The 15,351-nt window shown below is 38.9% G+C and overlaps 1 protein-coding gene and 1 long non-coding RNA gene across 8 annotated transcripts in view; one reads left to right on the forward strand and one right to left on the reverse strand.

Annotated features, from left to right (window-relative positions):
- Nucleotides 1–15,351, forward strand: part of LOC123377715 — a 62,817-nt gene that overhangs the window by 5,905 nt on the left and 41,561 nt on the right. The window lies entirely within an intron of this gene.
- Nucleotides 3,440–15,351, reverse strand: part of ACSL4 (acyl-CoA synthetase long chain family member 4) — a 53,666-nt gene continuing 41,754 nt past the window's right edge. For all 7 annotated transcript variants that reach the window (XM_045030931.1, XM_045030933.1, XM_045030929.1 and 4 more), the window contains 9 exons: nucleotides 14,454–14,577; nucleotides 13,221–13,292; nucleotides 11,919–12,058; nucleotides 11,194–11,366; nucleotides 10,899–10,973; nucleotides 10,234–10,422; nucleotides 9,550–9,664; nucleotides 8,074–8,231; nucleotides 3,440–5,650 (listed from right to left, as the gene is read on the reverse strand). In XM_045030931.1, coding sequence (XP_044886866.1) covers nucleotides 5,493–5,650; nucleotides 8,074–8,231; nucleotides 9,550–9,664; nucleotides 10,234–10,422; nucleotides 10,899–10,973; nucleotides 11,194–11,366; nucleotides 11,919–12,058; nucleotides 13,221–13,292; nucleotides 14,454–14,577 — 1,204 coding nt within the window. In that variant the 3' untranslated portion in view covers nucleotides 3,440–5,492. The remainder of the gene's footprint in view (nucleotides 5,651–8,073; nucleotides 8,232–9,549; nucleotides 9,665–10,233; nucleotides 10,423–10,898; nucleotides 10,974–11,193; nucleotides 11,367–11,918; nucleotides 12,059–13,220; nucleotides 13,293–14,453; nucleotides 14,578–15,351) is intronic.

Consider the following 15,351-nt stretch of genomic DNA (forward strand, 5'->3'; position numbering starts at 1 on the left):
GGTGCAGAGAAAGTGAATAAGGAAGTGTTATTTACTCTTTCACATAAAACAAAAACCAGGGTTTGCCCAATGAAATTAATAGGCCGCAGATTTAAAACAAACATAAGGAAGTACTTGACACAACGTACAATTCATTGCCAGAGGATGTTGTGAAGGCCAAAAGTATAACTGGGTTCAAAAAAGAATGGCAGAAGCTGGGACTGGACGGGATGGATCAATTGAAATTACCCTGTTCTGTTCATTCCCTCCTGAAGTATCTGGCACCAGAATACCGGGCTAGATGGACCACTGGTCTGACCCATTATGGTCATTTTTATGTTAAGTGGAGCTAAAGTTGGCTGAGGAAAGCCTGGTCTGTGAGAAGAAAAGGCTGGAGAGAATAGTTCAGGAAACTTTTGAGCTCTGTACTGGTCAAAACCATGCTTTGTGCTGTACCAGCAGAAAGGGGTATTTTATAGCCTTCAAAGAGGTGGGTCAGTGGGTCAATGTGGCCCTGACCCTATAAACAGCAAAGCATTTTGTTTTGTTTTTTTCAAACTCACCCTCCTCGAGTGCTAGGCACTTATTTTAAAAAATAAACTAAAAATTAGGATCCATCTCCAATCATTGAACCTCCCCTTCCATTTCCATTCACTGTTGCGCTGCACCTTGTGTAGTAACCTGCATCAGCACAAGGTAAGAAATGTTACTACCTCAGAATGGTTGTAATTTCATATTCACTTAGCACTAGTGTATGTGACTACACAAGGTGCAAGGCCTGGTGAATTAGACCAAAGTTTTTTGTCTGTCCCACTTTTTTTTTTTTTAACTTTTAAACAAAGTTATGCCCATCCACATACCATTGTTAGCTGAAATGGATTATTTATTAAAAAGATATTTCTGTATCGTAGATGAGGCTTTCCACAGCAGGCTACAGTACTCAAACTATAAATAGCACTGCTGAGTGCGTACAGAGGGGGTTCAGTGGTGCTCACCCCAGCTAGAAACATTCATGCAACTTGTTTTCTACATTACAGTGGTCACCTGGAATTGAAGTAAGCCAAAGACCAGAAGAGTATAACATTTTTTTTCAGCACAGTGCGACATCTAAGTTGCTTTTCTGGGGTAAGGCTGTGTTGAATCAAGCCATGTTTTTGGTTTCTTTCCTTTCCAAGCACAATTCCCTGCCAGCAAATACCTAAAGCCCTGAGGCATCTAAATAGGGTAAATGCTTATAGAATGAGCTGTATGTTCTTGCAAAACTAGCCAGATGGCTCATTTTTGTCATCAGCAACTTTTAAAGAAACAGCAGCTTAGTATGTGTTCTCTTCTTCCTTTATCAAAACTGCCAGCATTACTGCATTAGTGCCTTCACTTTCTAGCGTGCTAACCAGCTCCTCTCCCTTTTTAAAAGACATTTTTATGCCAGTCTACCTCCCCAGCAGTTTTTGCTCAATTGTGCCAGTGTTTAATTCTCTGCAGGAACAGACATTTAACTCATTCAGAGCTAGCAGGCATTTCAGGTCAAATTTTGCCTTCTCACAAGCTACAAGCAACTTTCGTTGATTGACGTGGGCATTGCCAATTTGTGTTGTTCGTAATACACTTCAAACCAGAACTACCACCTTTGTTTATTGCATTAACACATTGTAAAATGCGGAAAAAAAATATGCCAAACAGTACCTGCACCAGCAAGTTTAACCTGATGCTCACTAGTATTATGGAAAAGATGCTCCTTGGGATCCTGAAACGTACTTTGCTATATAGAATGGTCCCTAGTGGGCAGTACGGGAGAAGATTATTTACTCTCCTTTCTTCTCATTGCAACTGGCTAAAAGGGCTGTGTTAGGGAATTTAAAGGGCAATATACTGGTCCCTACTTAGAAGGATGGGGATCCTCAGGACCAGTCTAGCTTGAAGACAGCCCTACTAGGGGAGAATTCAGGAGGTACCAAGAAAATGAAGCTAAAGATTAAATGAATATTTAGCTCCTATCAGACAGGAACATCTCGCAAAGTTTCTCTTTAAGTAATTTAGTACTTCTGTGGCATATTGCATCTTTCATGTGCTGTATACCGTCCACCGCCTGGCTTTTCAGAAAGGCTGGAGTCTATGTATGGGCTATAGTCACATTCAGAATGACAGCATGTGCAAGTACACAAGTAGGTATATGGAATGGCTTCATCTCCTCTCTGTATATGCCATACTAGTTTGTCAGCATATTAAAACACTTTTGCCAGAAGCAGCTTAATAAGTTCCATGGTTATGTACAATGAACAGTAAGTCACAGAATTGAAGTTCTTGTTAAGGGCAAGTACTGTATGCAACACCATCTTTGTTTCTATAACTGTCAAGATTTGTTGTAAATATTCAGTGTTTGAAGTCTTTTTTTCCTTAAATGTAAGAGATGTATACTGTCCAGTACTAAGTTATTTCCCACAATATTTCCATACTTCCTACATACAGAGAGGAGTTACTTTCTTAAAGCAACGTAAAGGTGAGGGCAGATTTGTTTTTATTCTGTAGGGCATCCCCAAACCCCCTGAATGAGTCATCTCTAAGAATTCTTACAATATGCACTGCAAATGCTTAATACCTGTGGAGTTTGTACTATTGTGCATAGCCCCCTTGAAAGCATTAAAAAGGTGTTTGCAGGATTAAGCCCTTCCTTTGATATGAAAAGGATGTAGGTAAAAAGATGCAATTATCTGAAATTTAAAATACCTGTTCTGCCCATCATGAGCGCAAGGGCCGCTTCTCTGTATTCTGTTTAGAGAAACTCTTCTACATACTGATTTTGTATTGTGCAAAAATGCAGTCTCTCAAACACTTTGACAACCAGAACCAATTCAACTGTATTCTATCTTTGAAAGAATACTTTAACGTTCATACACATTGAAAATAATGATCCCCATCAATGAAAACATATGGGTACAATAGAGGGAAACTACTGAGGCCCAATAAATACATATGTGCTTAAAAAAAGCAATTAATAAGATCTGCCCTCAGCTCTAAGTGCACATAACTAGCTATTTCTTACATTTGTTTAATTACAGTTTCTTTGTGGTGTTTAGATGATCTAAAAGCTATTTTAGTTCTTTAACAATGAATAATTTTAATACAGAAAGAAAACTAACGTCTCCAAGACTAATAATCTGAAAAGCCACTATTGACATGGGCAGTATTTCCTGTATTCATAAACAAGTGTATGTGTTTGTTTAAGGAAAAAAGAGAGGCCTTTTTCTGGTCCCCTTTAATGATTGATGAAAGTCCATGCACAACTAGCAGCAGCCAATAGTAAATTGATTTGCTCCTCATCCCCAAGGGGTTTTAGCAAAATCACTTGGCAGTGTTGTGGTTTGACTAGAAGAGTTATGCATGTAAAAATAAATAAATAAAAAGTTCCATGAAAGTTTAAGAAATTGGTCCCCAGAGGAAAGGACAGTCCAAGAGCTTATGGTTAACCAATCCATAACCATGATTTATTTTCACTTTGAAAGTTGGTTGAGCTGGGAAAAGGGGATTCACACATACACCTCACAGAAGGAAAATCTTGCCCTGATTGTTTTTTAAAATCACTATATACTGAATTATGTGTTTCATATAAAACCCTTCACTCTTGACAATGACAATATCGGATAATTTTCCTTTACCATCATATACACAACATTTAAATATTATGAATAGACAATCTATTTTATAAATATTTTAGATCAAAGTAAGTTATAATATCACAGTTGAGAGCCACATCTGTACAAAATGTAAGCAACATATATAAAATGATTAAGAAAGAAATGCAAAGTAGAACAGTTGCAAGAGCTTCCACTTTTTACAGTATTTATGGTTCAAGGGGGAACATCTAAGAGAGATACATGAGCCCAGAGTGCTAACTGAGGATTTTGAAGAAACAGTACGGGATGTTCCACACTCAGTAGCAAAACCATTATTGTATTATTTGCCTCCTTCCCACTTCAGCACCTCTACGGTTTCCAGTTTTTAAAACAAACATTTTCAGAAACAGAGTTCTACCTCAAGTGTTTTCTCTTCTTTTAACAAGTTTAAGGAACAAAAATCCCTAACCAGAGACCAAGCTCATCAACTGTAGGTAAAAGAAGAATATGTGAAATGCTTGGCTTCCAACTGTGGCTTGTTTTGATTGACATATTTAAAAGGTGAATAGTAATACTTTTAAATAAGTTAATACAAAATGTTTTAGGCCCTGATCCTGTAAATTCTTACATGTGTTTAGCTTTACTCATGTGAGTAGTGCTACATATATAACTAAGCATTTGGAGGATCTTTTTTTTTCTTTGTGCCAAAGTTGAAAATGCTGTTTTGAATTAAAAACAAACATTGTGGCAAGTATAAAAAATATTTCAGAACATTTAAAGTCTACTGGAGATAAGTTGTTCATAGAACACTCTTGAAGAATGAAATTCTGAGTAGTTTGATTTTAAAAAAAGCCTTTCAGTTCACCCTTCTTATTTCACTAAGTATTTTATATTCCTTTTTAGGCATTGAAAATATTCATAATATAACTGGATGCGCAGAAGATTAAATCTACTGTCAGTAATGCATTTTCAGTGCCATGTAATTAATTCTGTGGCCTTACTACAGAATTTATTCATGAGTGTTAATAATCAATAGGCCCAAGTCTTGGATCTTGTCAACCTGAGTTCAATACAGGACATAACTGGGGTAGGATGGGGAGAGGTGGTATTTTAAGCTACCCTTCTGGCTCACAGCTTCTGAATACAGAGGGGCCATAGCAGAATCTAGAACTGGGCTTAAATGCAGTGCAATAACCTCAGATTTCTTTCCCTCTTCCATCAACTCAAATTCTAAAAGGAGCTTTATGCATCTGTAGTGGCCTTTTAGGGAACGGTGATAAACAGATCAGGTTCAAGTTAAACTATTCATTTTCATTTAATCTAGGACAGGACCTGAGATAAGATATTACACCAATACTTTTGCGAAAGCTGCAATGCTTTGTATTTAACAATTTCCTACTTCATCTTCACTTTTTGCATAAGAAGTGCAAATCTTAAATATGTTTATTTTTTCCCCCTCACCAAGTACCTTTCTCTGATGTAGGAATTGTCAGATTTACATATTAACTCATTTTCATATTTGTATAGGGAATTGGAGAAGAACAGATGGGAAAGCAGTTGGAATATGGTATAGAAGCAACAGTGGAAATCAGGTTATCAAGTCACACTGCTTCACATGATCACATCTAACTCCAAGGTGGAAGTGAACAAATGAAACAGTTTAAAGTGGATAAGTGTTTTCTGCTAGCAGCTAGAAAGTTTGGTTCCATAAGCAAGTGTTTTTTCCCCACAGGACCTGGCTTTACAGGTTAGGTAGGTCTTCACTGATTTCATGTATTGTCTGAACTACCTGTGGTATCTACAGTACACAAGGGTGTCCAATATTCTGAGGCTTGAGTTCTGTCCTGTAGGGTATGAGAAGCAACTTTCTGCACAGCTTTCTAGTCAATGTAGCTCAGAAGGTTATTTGCCTCCATACATTCGCTCGATATCATTGAGGTAATGGTTCTTTAATTCCTTCCTTTTCAATTTGAAAGCATCAGTTACTAGACCAGTCTCTGGGGTCCATGGTTCAGGACTTAACCGTACTTTGATTGGTATTTCAAATCTCTCTAATTTCACTGCAGGGGCAATAAAAACAAAAACACATTTATGATTACATTCACAGATAAAACATTGATTTATACAGCTTCATGAACAGGAACAAGACTTATATTCAGCAGTCTGCTGTACTATATAGTGGATTAGCTTCATATCAATACAGTCATGGAAGCGACTCACTGAAGAAAGAAAATGCAAATTTATGGCTGTAATACTTGTTATTTGCTATTACATCCCTGTATTCTAGTAACACATACCATAGCATTTCTCTTTTGTATAGCTCCAGTGGATTGGCACTGTAAATAAAAAAAAGTGCCAAACAAATGAGGATCACAGACTAAAACCTCAAAGCAGTATCAAAGTTGCACCCTAAATGAAAAGTGCAAAACAAATGAGTCCCTACCTCAAAAGAGACTGCATTATAGGCACAATTGGGTATTTAAAAAAAAAAAAGTGGCTGTAGCATGCACTAGGAAGTTAGCTATGAGCAAGGATTACATGATCAGGCCCATGATTACTATTATTCACAGTAGCAATTAAAGAAGGATTAAACTGATTGTACTCATATCGATAGGATATGATGATCCACCCAAGTTTTGTAGAATATTTTAGTAGAACACAGTTGACAACTTTTAAAAGTATGTGTGCACGCAAATCCAAATACAGCATAAGCTAGGGATGTGTGCATATACATGTGTGCACTCCTACGTTATGGACAACGCTGCATGCTCACTTTAGTCATAACATGCAGAGGGGTCAGATTTTCAAAACATGTTTAGGGGACATACTTGTTTCCAATGTACAGTCCATGCATAACAATGCTAATTGATCTGTTGGTTTCCTGTGTCTTTTAAAAATATTCTTGGGGGGGACAAATTGCCAAAAAAGTCTGTTCCAGCATAGACTAAATGGGGTAAATTTTATTCTTAAAAATGAAGTTGTTAAATCAGAAGAGTTCCAAATAAGCAAACATCCAAAGTGAGCACGTATTTCCTTACTTTTGTTCGTGTCATTTAAAGTCCTCATGGCTCTTAAAAAAAAAAAAAAAGTCAGTTCCCTCAAATGAGAAATCCTTGCTTGCAGCCAACAGTGGCCAGATTAAGAACCCTTGAAAATGAATTATCTATGGAAATGCTGAAAGTCATTTAATGTTTTTAGATTACATACTCTTCAGAGTAGGGATTGTCTTATTCTGTGTTTATACAGGGCCAATCTCAGGTAACCCTTAGGCATTATCATAATTAACCATAACAACAATAAATAACACTAACCAAGGATACTGACTTTGTTTTGCTGAAGTATTAACATTATAGAGTAAAATGAAAAAGAAATAAAAGCACCACCCCCAATTAGAAACTGAATTTCCAAAACAGACTATCACAATACAACCAATAGATGGCAGTAAATGTACAGTTATTAGAATCAGTGGCCACAAAGCTCCTGCTGTATCACCTAACTTTATAGCTTTAACTTTAGACTGTTATTGCAATATAGTTTTGTTTTCATTTAGATATGCCTTTTTGTGATTGAACTACAAAACATTCTGCTAAAAACTAATTCCAAGATGATTTGTTTAATGTTCCCTTGGAACGAAGGCTAAAGGAAAAATCTTGGCCTTGGTTCTATCTAAAACATTAGTGCTGTCAAGGATTTTTTTTCTATAAGCCAAACTCTTAGAGAAACAAGAATTAAAAAAAAGTTACGTGGAAAACATTTTATGATTTACATGCAACACAATAATATAGAGTTAAGTTTTTCACCAGTTCAATGGGACACATGGAAATTTAACAAAACTCATGCAAAACAAAAACTTACACTGCCTACCATCCTCTTAGAATTGTATTGTAAATGTTATTTAACCTATTGTCCTGATTAAAACAGGCTGATTCTCATCTTGTAGGAATAAGTGATGGAAGCGTGTTTAATGTGTATTCTATTAGTACGGTTATTGCCAAAATAAGTTAAATTGAGACAAAGCCCAATACCATCTTTAGTGTTTCCTGTTTGGCCATAAAGTCTCAATTAATTTTCCTTGTTCCTTGAAAGCCTTGAAAATTCACCCTATGTTTCTTTGGCCTCATAGGCTATGTTAGAGAGTAGCCAGACCAGCTTTTGGCCATTCATCCAGCACTACAACAAGGATTAGCAGAACGTTTTAAAACCAACTGTATCATGCATGTAACACTTACTGGACTGGATTCCTATTGTCCTGCTTTAGGAACAAGAAAACTGCCCGAAAGTGTGCTCCTCTGTTCACATTCAGAGAATTTTGAATAGAGTCAAATCTTAACAACTACATCCAGAGGTAACATGTTCAACAGATTTCCCAGCTAGTGAGAAGACATGGGTGAGAGGACTATATCTACAGATGTTTTGCTGCCCCTTTTCAGCTTCATGTGAAACTGGCTTAGTACAGTATACAAAACAATTCAGTTATACTCACTCTTATCTGCCACCTCTTTAATCTCATTCAATATCTCAGCTTCCATGATAGGATTGTTACAGATTTCCACCCAAGTTCCCTTGACACCTTTCTGTTCAGCTAATACAGTCAGCTTCTTCTGATTAGGAACCACAAAACTGATCACATAAGACTGATCACTAAAACAGGATGAGAGGACAAGAAAAAAAACAGGCAAGTAAGAAGAATGTCAAATTGTCAAGAATTACTTGAGTTTAAGTAAATATTCCCCAGTGCTTTCAGATATATAGCTAATTTCTTCCTCTCCTCCCCACTATTCAACCTTTATCATGAAGTTTTTTTTAATAAGTGACTGGATTCAATCAGTCTCATATTTAGCTCTAGAGAGAAGTTATAGAATGGTTCAGAGTCTTTACTAAATCCAGTATCCAGCAAATGAGTGCAAGTAAAGTCTCACCAACTACTCCTAAGGGAAGGTGGGGGACTTTTCCAAAGCCCACGGAAAATGCTTTGGATCAGGCTCTAAGTGTCAAGATAAACACTGCTGTAGCATTTTGACAAAAGGCCAAAACCATCTATAAACAATAGATTATACTTATGTTTAGTAAGAAGGCTGGTGTTTTCAGTTTCCCTGCTCCTGCATTGGGGACAGGAACATGGATGGCGGGTCGCATAGGCTGGGGGAGGCTGTGCCTCCCCGAACAGCCAACCGTGGTCCCACCCCCTGCAGTGAGTGCTCCCTAAATGCGACTCCAGTCCTCCAGCTCCAGCCCCCCGGCTCGGGAGGCTAAGGCTGTGCGCCACCCACCTTCCCGTGCTCCAGAGCTGGGGAGGCTGCAGCCGCTCGCCCTCCCAGGCTGGGGCCACACTCCGGGGCTGGGGCCGCGCACTGCCCACCCTCCCGGCACTCTTTTGGGACTGGGCCCATGGCTGTGGTGGGGGGAGGTGAGGGGAGGCTAGCCTCCCCCAGCCGGTGGTTCATGTGCCACCCCTGGGCAGTAATGAGGGGAGTTGTGGGAAACACATACACACATCAAGGGAGGTTTAAGCTGATCCTGCACTTCCCCTATTCTGGGGCAGCTGGGAACCCGTTTGACCTCAGCACTATTCTAATTTACACTTTGCTTGCCTTTGTTCTCTAAGGGGCTGTGTACGCAGAAGACAGCTGTAACATAGTGCACACTGACCACACCGCTCCCTCCTACTCCCTACAAGGCTTGCTGGGAACAGGGCCAGGATAGAACTCTTATGCCAGATCTGCACTAATCTGGGGACCCTCTGCACCGGGAGGGGGGAGGGAGGAGCAGCAGACTTGGGGGTATTTCCACCCCCTTTACTCTTAGTGCTGTAAGAGGGCCTTAGTGCTCTGGAGAATTAGGCCTACAATCTGCATTTCAGACAAAGGATTTTTGAATACCATATGTAAATCAAGCATTAAATACAAGAATGCCCCTAAATGAGTTTGAGGTGAAGAGAGAATATTAACATAACTCTTACCTTTTGGCATAAGCACAGATATTGTCAATAAGTGGACAGTTCTTTAGTGCTGCTTCTACTTTACCCAGAGATACATATTCTCCTGCTTGCAACTTCACCAAATCTTTTTTTCGATCTAGAAACAGTTAGAAAGGCATGCTGCTTTAAAGGAGCTTAGATTCCTCCACTTGTATATACCTCAGTTAAAATAATTTAAGTACCATATTTTAAATGCTTACTTAATTTTAATGGAATACCATGCAAAAGACCTTTAAAAAAAATTGCAAGAGAAGGAATGACAAACAAATCACCTAGAAGCTGTTAGCATTTAATTTTTAAGGAAATGTCCATTTTAAAAGATACCCTTAAGGAGTAATTTTCAGACTTGCAACTAACATTAAAAGTCACTGAGAATCTAAATTTTAGCCATTAAACTAATACATAAAAACGAAGTGGGAATTTTCAAAGTGAAGGCTGAGTAGAGACAGTAAGTGAGATTACAGACAGACAACAGCATCAGTTTCAGGGTTTTGCACAATCACTAAATTTTGAGAATATGTTTTAACACCATGATTAAGCAAATTACTGAAGTGTGTAGCTTTAAGCATGAGTAGTCCTACTGGCTTCAATGAGACTATTCATGTGTGTGAGGTTATGGTTTTGCTTAATTGGCATTTAAATTGGCAAAAAGTGTAAGCCCCCAACCTATGATCTGCAGACACCCATCAGGATGAAATTCTCCAATATCTCCAGTACAAAACCATCTCTGGCCATTTTCATCCACGGAGAAATCCTCTGTCTTTTCTTCATTTTTAAAGTATCCCATAGAGACATTAGGTCCACCTATTATAATCTCTCCTCTAGGATTAGGCTTGTCTCTACAAGTGTAGCCCCCTGAAAGTCAGATAAGTAAAATTGTTTTCAAGTCAGAATGATACAATATACATTCCTCTCCCAGGCAAATATTGAAGAATCCACACACAAAATAAAACAGAAAAATATAAAGTGATTATCCATTTATCAAGAAATCAGAAAATACTAATACTCAATTACATCAACATCGACAGTAGATTATGTGGACAGCAGGAAAACAGGCTAGGTAACAGTAAAACTAGTTACTTGGAGATCAAAATATTATACTCTTACACATATTATGCAATAGTGATCATGTATTTGCATGAATCTGAAAGGCTTGGTAGCTCTGCAGTTTGTCATCACTATCTATGTTTGCTGTGTATCTTCAGGTTTGAACTCCAACTGATCATTTTGACAAAAACGGTTCATATTCATGTTTTACCTGTAGCTTGAAACTTGCAGCCAGATTCACTGAAAGTAGTAAGTAGAATGTGCTGAAAACAAAAAGTTCTCACCTTCTTGCCAGTCTCTCAATTTGATCTCACAGCAAATAAGAGGAGCCCCAACTCTGCCAGTGCTATAGTCAGAAACTGTGGGAAGTTAGAAAGGAACAGTAAGATGGTGACCAAAGGGTTTTTTTTAATCTGACAATATTGAAATGTAAACACAGAGCTGGAATAGGAAGGTAGCTATTAACTCAAGTTATTCTCTAGAAGTTAAGAGCTACAAATGTTTTCAACTGTACTTTAAAATGAAAGAATTCACACATCTACATGAAACATGCAGATTTCCAAGAATATGTTAACATACCTTCAGTAATTGTTCCAGCTCCACAGGTTTCTGTTAATCCATAACCCTGGCCAACAGGACAGCAGAAACAGATGTTCATGAACCTTTGTGTCTGAGGCGAAAGGGGTGCTCCTCCAGAAAGCATCATACGCACATTTCCGCCTAGCAATGCTTTTACCTTTTTAAACAGCAGTCTTGAGGTAAAAGAAACCATGTATAAATATCACTTGTTCTGCTCCTTTGCAGGAAAGGCTAGAGACTCTAATACCCCTCCTTACCTATTCAGCTGACACATCTAACAAGTAATAAGATTCACAGATTTTAAAGGCCCAAAGGGACCATCATGATGATGTAGTCTGTCAAGTATTACCCAAGCCATAGAATTTTACGCAGTAACTCCTGCATCTAGCCCAATATCTTGTGGCTGGAATAGAGCATTTCTTTTAGAAAGACATCCGGTCTTGTTTTTAAAAAATCCAAGAGATGGAAAATTTACCACATCTTAGGTAAAGTGTTTCAATGATTAATGGCCCTTACTGTTAGACTATCATCTTATTTTCAGTCTGAACTTCTCTGAATTAGACTTAGTCAGTGGATCTTGTTATCCCTTTGTCTGTTAGCCTGGGGTCCTCTAGTACCAGATTACTTACACAAGGAGAATTGCTTATAGACTGTGATAAAGTCACCCCATAATCTCTGATAAATTATATACATTGGAAGATATTTGAACCTTTAACTGTACTTACATATTACACAGAGGTGCATCATACCCCCTTTTGATCTGTTCCAGTTTATAGTCATAGCCTATCTTGAACAGAGTTCTCTGAATATAGTTCATCTCTTGGACTTTACTCATGACATTCTTATAAATTCGGTCCATTATTTCCTACAGCAAAGATTGAAAAGGGGACAAAGAATTACTACTTCTCATTGAAAACATGCATGAAACCTAACTAAAAAACAAAACCAGAAAAGTACTGTTCATTTTAAATGGATGATTTCACTTTAGCTATGTAGTCGCTGCCAAATTGTTGTTTAACTTAACATTTTCCCTTAATAGGTCATCTATTTAATGAATTTATATTCTGTTCCAGCTAGGGACTATTCAAGGTGGTAGAATAATGTGTGGAAATGGGTAATGGAAGTGGAGGACAAGGTCACATTTTTTCCTTTCCTCATCCATCCCTCATAAACCTCTTAAGTTATGAAGTTGATTGCCTAGGAAAAAGAAAAAGCCTCACATAGTACAACATTTTAGTATGGCAATCTGGCCTTGAATTGCTATAATCAATCCTGGGCAAGTAACCAAATTACCTCTGAGACCATTTAGAAGTGTTCCAATAGTTAACAGTACCACTGACTCACTTCTACAAGCTGCATCTTAAACCTTAGACTTTTTAAAAAACTCTTCACATCAATGTTGTTAGCCATCTAGTGATGTTGCTGGAGCGAATATATGGAAAAATAAGAATGTCCTTTCTAATCATGTCTAAGTCTGCATGTCTGTCATGGAGGTCACAGATTCTCCTCCGTGACTTTTGCAGGGGCTGGTGCGGCTGGCTCAGGGACTGCCCAAACAGCAGCAGCAGTTTGGGTGTGGGAGGGGGCTCAGGGCTGGGTCGGGGGTTGGGTTGCAGGGTGGCACTTATCTTGGGCGGGGGGGAGAAGGGGAGCTCCCCTGAAAGCGGCTGGCATGTCCCTGCAGCATTTTGGTCGAGGGGATGGGGGCTCTGCACACTGCCTTTGCTTGCGAGCACTACCCCCCGCAGCCCCCATTGGCTGCCGTTTCCTTCCAGCCTGCCAACCCCTCTCCAGCACCAGTGGGGTCCCAGTATGTGCACTGCCACTGCCCCTCCCCCCCCCCCCCCAAAAAAAAGCACCCGCAGCCTCCTGGCCCAAGTTTTAGTTAGGGTTATGTAGTACAAGTCATGGACAGGTCACAGGCTGTGAATTTTTGTTTACTGCCATTGATCTGTCCGTGACTTTTACTAAAAATACCTGTGACTAAAACGTACCCTTAATCATGTCCTCTACCTTCTCATACTTACAGGCACAGCTGCTATGAGTGTGGGCTTCAGTACAGTACAGTCTCCTTTGCTTCCCTTCTTAATTTTACTTGACTGAAATAAAGACAAACGTGAATGTTAAACTGAGAAACTGGGGACTGGTTAGGGGGAGAAGAAAGAAAGGAACAGGAGATAAGGTAATGTGCAGTTTCTGAAGTTCTCCCCCTCCCTCCCCAGATTATTATTTTCTCAGTGGAGTAGAGCAGAAAGGTGTATTGTCAGTCTCATCTCATGCCAAATATGTCTGCTGAAATCAAAGCCTGCTAGAACAAGCCACATTATGTGTATCGTTTTTGCTTTCTTTATTTATCCTTCTAGCATTTTCATTTGTATGGTCTGACTTCAAGGGGGCGATTTTCAATTGGAACCAAGTTTTGATGATCCCTACAAATCCATCCATGTGATTTGTTGTTTTCTTGGTGCCTCAGTGTTTCCAAGCTGTGCATCTGCTGGCTAGTTTGCATAACAAACTTGTATTCATTTTCTCTTCTACTTTATTACATTCTTCAGCATGTTTATGCTGTTCTCAGTTATTTACATTTGGAGGCTTCAGATAGGTATTGCAGCCTTTCATTGATCATTTTTCCATTTCCAGCCAAGTGCCTCTGCCCCTTCAGTCAGCTAATGGAGGATTTTCTGTTATGGGTTTCACCTCGTTGACAACTATTAGGCAAGCAACAGAGAACCAAAAGCTGACTGAAGGGGCAAACTAGGGATTTACAAATCAATTACTGGCCAGGCAGGGCAGGCTCAGCAGAGCTTTTAGACAAACTAATTTTCTTTTGTGCATATTATCCAATGATTAAATCTTTTTTTTTTAATCATAGAACTAAAAGAACATTTAACACTCATAGTCAGCTATAGCAAAAATCAAGTGCAGTTGTGACAATGGGTAATGCTGTAACTACTGAGGCAGAAAGAAAATCTTACGTGCAGTCATTTGGTTTTCTTTTAATTTATGGGTAATTCTGACTTTAGGTAAAGATAACGAAAGCTCAACATTTAGATAGAAATGCATGTTATGTGATCTATTGTACAGTTTCACCAGGAGCTTAGTTTCGTTTGTGGTTAAATTTTCAGAAGGTACTACTGCTTTTGACATTAACTTCATTTTATATCATATTTTTGCAATAAGACAAGTGACTGACCAAGAAAAATAAAAAAGTACAACCACCAAGCTTTTGCTTAACCACTGTGCTGAAAGTTTCCCCTCACCTGGTCTGATAGAGTGAGTGGAGAGGAGTATCCAATCCTGCAGCCATAGGTAACGCAGGACACTTCTGCTGTCAATTCTAATACATGGGCCAGAGGCAAGTAGCCAACGTAAGTGTCCTTGGGTCTAGCAAAGCAAGGATTGTATAATTAACTTGGGGATCCAAGAGTGGGCTGAAAATACTTCATCTAGTGCAACAGAGTATTGTATATTCAAGAACAAAAAGGCAGAATTACTAATTTCCAAAAAAGTCTACATCGTAACAGATCACTACTGGAGTCTGTTCTCCTATATGCGGTAACCACACTGGGAATTCTCTACACTCAACATTTGAAAGTCCCATTGCAGTTGACTGGGAATTTTGTCACTAACTTCAATAAGGGCAGGATTTCACCCACTGATTCTAGCAGAAGGAGTCTTCTTGCAGTGAAACACAGGAGGTCCTTAGTGCTCCAACTGCCTTTTCCTTTCCAAGTGGGAGGTTTCTTATCCAGTTACGGAGTTAAAGCTGAAACTAGCTTCTATTTGAAGCCTGATAACCAAAGCCCCTCCACCTTCAAATCCCTCCTCTTCTCCCCCGAAAAAAAATTCATAGCAGCAACTCATTTTTAAAGATTTTAGTAGACTGTGGATCAGTCACTAGAGCCTGAAGCTCATTTATTCCGTGACCTTGAGTTGAGAGCTATCCAATGGTCCAAAAGAGAACTTTCAGCACAGACCCACATAAATACCCCACAATGAAGGGGTTTCTTGTATGTGGGTCATTTCCCCTCAAGAATTTGCTGAGAAGGGGGTGCAGGGATACCCATTTATCCTTCAACGCACTGAAGAACCCTCATCAAAGTTTGCCATTATTGGTTACTGAATAGCCAAAATTTCTCTGTTCATTTTACTGCCTAT

Source organism: Mauremys mutica, chromosome 9 (genome assembly GCF_020497125.1).
Source record: "Mauremys mutica isolate MM-2020 ecotype Southern chromosome 9, ASM2049712v1, whole genome shotgun sequence".
NCBI lineage: Eukaryota > Metazoa > Chordata > Testudines > Geoemydidae > Mauremys > Mauremys mutica.